Genomic DNA, 8,187 nt, shown 5'->3' on the forward strand with positions numbered 1-8,187 from the left:
TTCAGGGTATGAGCACTTCCAGTCTTTTGTGAGCACTTCCAGTCTTTTGTGTCTTTCATACTGTAAGTGTATTCAAACTGGCTACTGTACACGAATACCGTAAAGTACCGCCAGAGCGCCCCGTCTCGCGAGAGCGCCCCACCTTGATTTTACAGCCAGAGGAAGGAAAATCGTATGGCAGAGTGCAACGAAGTTTGTACGATGTAAGAATCTTAGTGTACTAAGGTCACACTTGGCAGGTTTTTGTGTGGAGCTTGTGTCCGCTCGAAGGTACGGATTGACTGCAAAACGTGCAATATGTGTACAAGGTCCATGTCGTATGACCTACAGACAGCAGACCACCTCCACAATACGACCACGAAAGGATGATATGCCGGGGCGCTCTGGCGGTACTTTACGGTAATACCACGTGTCTGAGTCTGAGAGTAAAAACACTTAAGAACTCGCACCGGCAGCGCATGACAACCGTAGCTATTGTAGCGACTTCCAGGCATCACTTGCCATACTTCTATTATTATGTGCTGTTCGCAGGGACTCAAAGCAACGCAGTACTACCTACGTTCAATAGGCCGCTACGGTAATACACCTTTCCTCTGGCCAATGTACGGCAGTGGTGAACTACCTCAAGCATTTTGCAGGTAAGCTTCTTTTTAATTATTCATTTTATTGCCATCCCAAACCAAGGTGTCCAAAGACAATGATGAAACACTGTCAGAAATTCCAAATCGAGCGGAGCTAAAAAGTTTGCTTCCGCAACTGATTTTCCGTGGGTTTACCTGCTGCACTGAGTATGGAGGTGTGGAGTGCTGCTGGGTAGCTGTGTAGATTGATAGTGTATCTATCAAACCTGTGAAGGATGGGCAGATGTGCAAGTGTGTAATGCATGCATGTCTAGGAAGTAACCAGAACTGTCCCAACTCATAAACGTTTGGTTGGACTGGACTGCCATTGGTTGATTGGTTTAAACCGTTTTGAACCCATGCATCATTATAGAAATTTAAAAAAACTATAGTCTCTATCCCTGTGTGGCCAGAGCAATACCGTCCGTAGCGGGCTAACGATCACCTGCGCTAGTATCCTACCTACTAGTACAGTGCTGGCAACTGAAATCCGACCCCCTGAGCGGTGCGCTCACATCGCAAAGAATGTGAACCCACCGCTCTGGGGGTCGGATTTCTGTTGCCAGCAGTGTACCTTAGCTGATGTACCCACAGATGTACCTGTGTTTGTCTACATTCTCGCTTTTTTTTTGCTTTTTAAACGTATGTACACGGCATCGCCTGACTGTTTCCTTCAAAAAATAACTGTGTGTGCATCTGTATCTATGTGTGCGTGTGTGCGCATGCTTGTGATACCTGGCAGAATGTCAGCCGTGTTTGGAGGCATCTTTGTGCTGAATCGGTCACTCAAATCGGTGGTGGTAACGAAATCAGAGGAGGAACGTTGCTCCGGGGCTGTATGCAACCTTGGTCAGAAGTTGAAATGCAAGTAAGTTTTAGGTGGACTCACTGAAGCATCTGTATGTTTTATACACCAAGTTTTTTGCCTCTGCTGGTGTGCAATGATGATCACTGTACCCTATGTTGGCACTCTGGCAGTTGGTGGATAGTGGCTCTGCTGCTGTTACTGCTGTTACTGTTGCTGCAGACATGGGTACATCTGAGCAAGCACAAGCAGTGCATTCTCATTGATTTCTGCTGCTCGTGTTTGTGATGGTTGGCCTAGAGACAATGTTTATGTCATCAGCGGTGGGAACATCAGGATTGGCTGGAGGTTTTGCCTTCTTCCACTCTGTACTCTCCTCTCTCTCTCGTTTCTCTCTCTCTTCTCCCTGCTCACTCTACGCAGCTTGTTTGTAAGCAAGCATGTGTGGTGTGTGAGGCATGTTGCTTGGAATAGCAGCTGCTCCAGTACAGGGTCAAGTACCACTGCTGCACCTTCCACGGTGTGTGCGTGTGTGTCACGTGTGTGTGTCCAGTTCCATGGCGAGCGGTGTGGACTGGTTTGATGATTGCGATCTTCCTTCGTATCGCCATGACCAGTTGTGCCCTTCCTGGAACAAACTTTTTTCTTCTTTTTTTCTTTTTGCACCCTCTGACTGAGGTGCATTGCACCTACAAGCATTTTTTTTTTTATTCTCCCAGTTAGTACATTATGTCGATAGGTTAGGGGTGGTGGAATTTAACATGCACTGCTGGGTATGCATGACACACTGTACATTCTCTGTCTTTGTCTTGCTGCACAATCAACTTCTCCTGTTCGCTCTCTGTTTGCTTATGCCTGCCGAAACAATGCTTGCTGATTTACTTGCTTTTTCAGTGACACCACCATCTTGGAGCTCCCAGGCATCACAGTATATTTTAGTCTACTGTAGACTTCTTGAATGCGATGTGTATACCTGCTCTGTTCAGGCAGTGATCATAAGCTCACTATGCGACGTTTGTTTGTGTTTTCTTCTCTTTCTAAAAAAAAAAAAAAAAAAAAAAAAAAAAAGGTGGATAGTGATGAACAAGGAGTACAGCCCGTCGTCATGGCAAGTCCGGTCGGAAGCTCAGGCGTCATCACATGGGACAGACAGTCATACTGACAGAAACTCGTGAGTTGTCCACGTTTTCTTTCCTACAGCTTTCTGTTGTAATCGGCTGTAGGGATTTCACCTGTCATACTGTTGCGTGTGCTTCAAAGTACTTTTTGAATGAATAGAATCCTTATGTGCACGGTGAATCAATTCTTGGACATTTGGGGGCGTTTTGGTTGCTGAGAACTGTGTTTTGGTTGCTGAGAACTGTGCTGGTTTATCGAGTGTGCTGACTTCTGGATTACTGCATTAGCAAGGGTTGTGACTGTGCATAGCAACATTAGCAAGGGTTGTGACTGTGCATAGCAACATTAGCAAGGGGTGACTGTGCATAGCAACATTAGCAAGGGTTGTGACTGTGCATAGCAACATTAGCAAGGGGTGACTGTGTGTGATGATGGCAACTCTATTTTTGGTATCCGTCACTGTACTGAGAGCGCAGAAAGTGTGAGAGGCTGCATAGCTTGTAATGACGGCACAGATAATATGAGAGTCATGCAGATGTTACAGCTGTAGTAACACTGTATCAGTGCGGTCGTGTCCAGTACAGTTCTCTGTGCTTCTTGTGATCAGTGTCATCTCCATGTGAAAGGTACCGGAGTGGCGTGTGCCTGATTGAAGGCATGTACTGTTTCTGATGTGCTGACTGCTGTGTGTGTGTGTGTTTGTATGTATGTATGTCTGTATGCCTGTCTGTCTGTCTGTTTGTATGTGTACGTGTGTGTGTGTGCGCGTGTATCTGTCTGTCTGTTTGTCTGTGTATGTGTGTGTGTGGTTCAGGGTTTCTCGGCTTGTGTTGATCACGGACCGGTCCTTATCTCCGTCCTCATCCGACGGTGTTGAAGATGTAAGTTCAGATTTCAGCAGTACAGAATACTGAGCTGTACTGAATGAACATGAGCACATTTCCCTTTTCCTATTTCTACTCACTGCTGGCACTAGTTTCTTACACTGTAGGATTGTGGTACGTCAGTCACAGCAAGCGCACAGCAAACGCACAGCAAAGGCACGCAGAGAGATTAGATTGTGTATTGCTTGCCATGATCCGTTCAGCACACAAGTACTTGACGTAGCAGCAGCGCACACACTCTCAGAACAGCTTCAGTTGCTACGGTGAACACAACATCGTGCTAGAATGCTACAATGATTTCAGTAATACAGGCACCGTGAAAGGATCCAGACTTGTTCTTATATGCTACCACCTTCCCTTTGTTCTGTCTTTAAAATTCTTTGGCTTGCACAAATAGAGTACCGGTAGCTGTGTTCTGGTGATATGTTGTGTATTTAGCCGTTCCTGCTCACCATTCCGCCAAGCGAGGAAATGAAGACACAACATGTTGCGCATTTGCTAGAGCTACCCTCCTCTACTGGAGCATGTCCAAGTGGCTGCTGTGAGTATTTAGCAGCATGTTGTGCATGTTGTAGGTTCTTAGAATTACCTTCTGCCTTCGGCACTACTGTTTGTGGTTCATTGTAGTGTGCTGCAGCATACAGTTAGTTTGTGGGCTGACCAATTGCTGAATCTGACGAGAATGAGTATGGACCTCCTACTTGTATGATTCTAGTCTATGAGAGTCAAAACTGCTGCAGACCTATCAATAGTATCATGCGTGTGCTATCATGCATGTGCTATCATGCTGCAGAGCTATCATGCATGTGCAGCAGCCATCAAACTCACTATGTTTGATCAAGATGATGGGCTTGATGTAGAACAACAGAGTGTACTGTATTCATTGATGCTACATATGTTCATTGTGAAGGTGTAGCATTGTGTGTGTGTATCCTGTGCTGTAGCAGGCACCATGCAAACAATGCGTGATTGTACATCCCAAGAAAGATGCAGTGTCTTGTGCTGTATGCCGTTAGGAGTCTTTCTGACGCATTCTTTTGCTCCCTGCTTTGTCTAGATATTGTACAAATGACGAGCCTTGGGTCCACTGCGGAAGAAGACTTCTCCGCCATTGTGAAAACATTCTTCAACAGCAAACGTCCTGTATCCACAACTCCTCCGCCCTCGTCACCACCAGTGTCAACTGAAGCTAGTTCTAGTGCATCTGAGGGAACTGAAGACACTGCTGCTCGATCAGATGCCACACCAGCGGAAGCAGCGGCAGAGGGAACAGCAGCACCCTGTACAGCTGCCACACCGGAAGATGACACAGCCATAAGCAGTGACAAACCAGAATTGGACAACGACTGTGCAGATCCCGGCAACACCGACGTTTCTGGAACCCCTGCTGCCTCCGAGAGTTCAGCTGAGCAAGAAGGTGAGTTTGAATGAATGACATCCATCAGGAAGAGTGATCCATGTACAAACCATTTGGAGTGTGTGTGTGTGTGTGTGGGGGGGGGGGGGGTGTGTGTGTGTGTGTGTGTGTGTGTGTGTGTGTGTGTGTGTGTGTGCGTGTGTGTGGGTGTGTGTGGGTGTGGGTGTGGGTGTGTGGGTGGGGGTTCACTGCACGGGAGTTATCATGTCCACACCCATGTAAGGTTGTTTGGTTGTAGTGTCCGCGAACATGTTGTGCTTTCTGTACCTTGTGCACATGTTCATGGTGTTGTTGGTGTGTTCTTTGTCCTACTGTATCAGATACCCGTCCAGTAATCTACGAGCGTTTCTATTTCAATCAGAGCAATCCTGTTTGCACACCGGTCACTGCATCCGGGGTTCACATAAAAAACATATTCGTCACAACACCAACCAATGCTGAGCTGGGGTATTCATCCCTTGTGAAAGAGGTAAGTTGATATAGTCATGTGTGTTGCTGTCAATGTCGCTGATAATGCTAGTCCTATCTCTTTGTACGCCGTGCAGCAGCAGCAACAGTTTTCTACATACCGGTACACAGTCAAGTACCTGTAGAGTACCCCGTCTCTGAAGAGTACCCACCTTGATGCACAGTCAGCGCAAGGAACAGTGCATCACAGAGTGCGACCGGCGCTACTTGTAATATGATGTACCTTTAAACTGCTGTATATCCATGGCATGATTGATCCTTTCTGTTTCAATGCAGCAGCAGTTACTGTATGTGCTTTGCCCAGTGCTTGGATCACACTACATTCCACCACTTGGACCATACTGCAACGTGGTATGGTCTTTGTACATCTGTTCTAACTGGCCATTGCTCTGTCATTCTTGCCTGGTTGCCCCACAATAGGCACGTGAAGTGTTTGACACGATATGCCCCGGAGAGGAGTTCCTACCGCCAGCGCCAGAGCCGGAGGATATTTGTTTTGATCGGCCTGGCGATGACGGCGACAAGGCAAAGGAGTCTACAGATGCAGGTAGCTCTGAGCAACGTGCAGACGACAATGACCATCAGGAAAGCACAGAAGCCGGACAGTGTGACGAGCAAGAGACTGAGTGCAAGCAGCCATCAGGCTCCTCCAGCGCAGAGAAGAGCAGCAGTGCTGGTGGAGCAGAAGCGTCAACTGAAGGTAACTCCTCCTGCTCTGACATGCCAGTAAGTACAGACGCCACCGGCACATCAGATTGATATGTCCTTTATCTTATGCCACACTATGAGTAACGGCTTGGCACAGGCAAGGCCAAGCTATGTGCACAACACCCAGCATAACATTGGGATAGATACTGAATGAGCTGTAGGAATTTGTCCCTTGTATAATTATATCCATGCATAGTCCGCTAGTTTCTAAGAAAGTTTTGATATGTTTCTAAGGACGATGCAGCACACACAGTTCATAGGAGCATGCATTTTAAAAGACAGTACCGCAGGCTGTATTGTGTCCGAATCCACATAACACTTACTACTGCTGGTAGTAGTAGTGATGAGACTGGTGAACCTGATGAAGGAATTGTCCGCTGCTCTCTGTGTTACGCTATGACTTGCTGCTATCGCTGAGCGCTGAATGCATGAACTTCATCCTCACTGCTGTGCAGTGCCAAGAATGGAGAGCTGCTAGATTTTTTCTTTCAATTCCAATGCATGCAATGCAGACAGAGCTTATTTGGTATTTTCCAGAAGAAGGAAAGAAAATGTGATCTTCTCTTGAACATTGTACCCATGCCTGACACTTGACGTCTACTGGAACTGTAGTTCAGAATGTTTTTGAAATCAAGCATTGCAGTCCCTTGGCCATGTGATTGGGGAGCTGCTGTATTTCCAATTCCATTTGCCTCTGTTGTCAACAGGGGTGAGCCATGCTTGCTGTTGTGGGATATGGCTAGACAATCACTCACTAGCTCAGTACAGCCATACCAAGAGTATATAACCCCCCAACAGTGTGCAACTCCTGATACCTTTTCTATGGGGTACGCCAACGGCGAAAACTCACATCACGTGGTGCAGTTTCGCAGTTGTACGTTTCCAGCCCGTTTTTTTGCGAGCAGCGGAGTAATAAAAAAAGCACTCTCTGACAGAAACTCACTGCGGGTATGCAAATCCCCAGCATGATTGTGGCAGATAATCGGATTGCGCGCACGCTATCCTCCGTTTGTACGTAGTACGAACTTGCCTGAGACACTTGATGTGAGTTTTCGCCGTCGGAGACCCCATATGCAGAGTTGCACACTCTTGGGGGGTTATATACTCTTGGCCATACCCGTAGTAAACTGACTGAGCTGTCCAGGTGATGGAGGATTACCATGACAAAGGAGTCCACTTTCACCAGACTGCATAACGGGGAGAGGGGATCAACGTCACACTAACTGTATAACTGTGATCAGTACTTTGAGTTTGAAGTACATTGTGAGGTGATTTTGTCTACAGAGCTATATCTCACCTTGCTTGTATGTGCTTCAAGTACTTGTGTGGACAAGCAGGCATGTGAGTACATACACACTACAGCTATGCATGTACCGGTACTGCTGCATGTTGTACCCTTCTTTGCTCGCCATACACTAGTATGTCATGCCATTGGCACTGGGCATGTCCCCAGATGGGGCACTCAATATGCATAATACACATACACTGACTAGTGTTTGTACTACTAGTACACGAAACTGGGAGTCCTCTGTTGTACTGCATTGTGTACATACACACATGCAGTAGGTATCGGTTATAGCGTGGGTGTTTGAAAAGCGACTTTCTATTCTTATTTCCGATATTTCTTACACACGATAAATCAAGTGTGACATTATCACGTCAAATGATGTGTGGTTTTGTAAAAAAATAAAATAAAATCATAATTATGCACGTGCGCAGAGGCAGGAAGACCATTGTACATGCACTGAACATAGTGCTCCTGTGCATCATACTGTACAGGTAGGCTTACCATGTGGCTATGCAACATGAGTTACATGACCACACCAGTTGAACCTGCAGCATGATAGCACTACGACGCAACGCGAGTCAGATCAGAACTGCATTGGACAGATGTTATTACTACAGGCGATAATCTTTGTACTAATCTGGCATGTTTCGCTACACAAAGTCCACTCTTAGTCTTAGGACCGATATATTCTACTGTACGATAAAATTGCTTGTAAGAATAAATGTGCACTTGAAACCCCTGTTACCGGTATGATTATGAAAACATGAGTTCATTCCTTTACACGACCACACTATAAGTATAACCGATACCCACTGTACATGTAGTGCTGCAGTGTAGTGCATGTAGTGCTGCAGTGTAGTGCATGTAGTGCTGCAGTG

General features: G+C 46.4%; 1 protein-coding gene across 1 annotated transcript in view; it reads left to right on the forward strand.

Annotated features, from left to right (window-relative positions):
- Positions 1 to 6,608, forward strand: part of LOC135806552 (rab proteins geranylgeranyltransferase component A 1-like) — an 11,435-nt gene extending 4,827 nt beyond the window's left edge. The window contains exons 8-15 of the mRNA XM_065320750.1: positions 532 to 638; positions 1,363 to 1,488; positions 2,495 to 2,596; positions 3,359 to 3,425; positions 3,867 to 3,969; positions 4,486 to 4,845; positions 5,166 to 5,314; positions 5,734 to 6,608. Coding sequence (XP_065176822.1) covers positions 532 to 638; positions 1,363 to 1,488; positions 2,495 to 2,596; positions 3,359 to 3,425; positions 3,867 to 3,969; positions 4,486 to 4,845; positions 5,166 to 5,314; positions 5,734 to 6,072 — 1,353 coding nt within the window. The 3' untranslated portion in view covers positions 6,073 to 6,608. The remainder of the gene's footprint in view (positions 1 to 531; positions 639 to 1,362; positions 1,489 to 2,494; positions 2,597 to 3,358; positions 3,426 to 3,866; positions 3,970 to 4,485; positions 4,846 to 5,165; positions 5,315 to 5,733) is intronic.
- The last annotated feature ends 1,579 nt before the right edge of the window (positions 6,609 to 8,187 follow it).

Source organism: Sycon ciliatum, chromosome 1 (assembly GCF_964019385.1).
Source record: "Sycon ciliatum chromosome 1, ocSycCili1.1, whole genome shotgun sequence".
NCBI classification, from domain to species: Eukaryota; Metazoa; Porifera; class Calcarea; order Leucosolenida; family Sycettidae; genus Sycon; species Sycon ciliatum.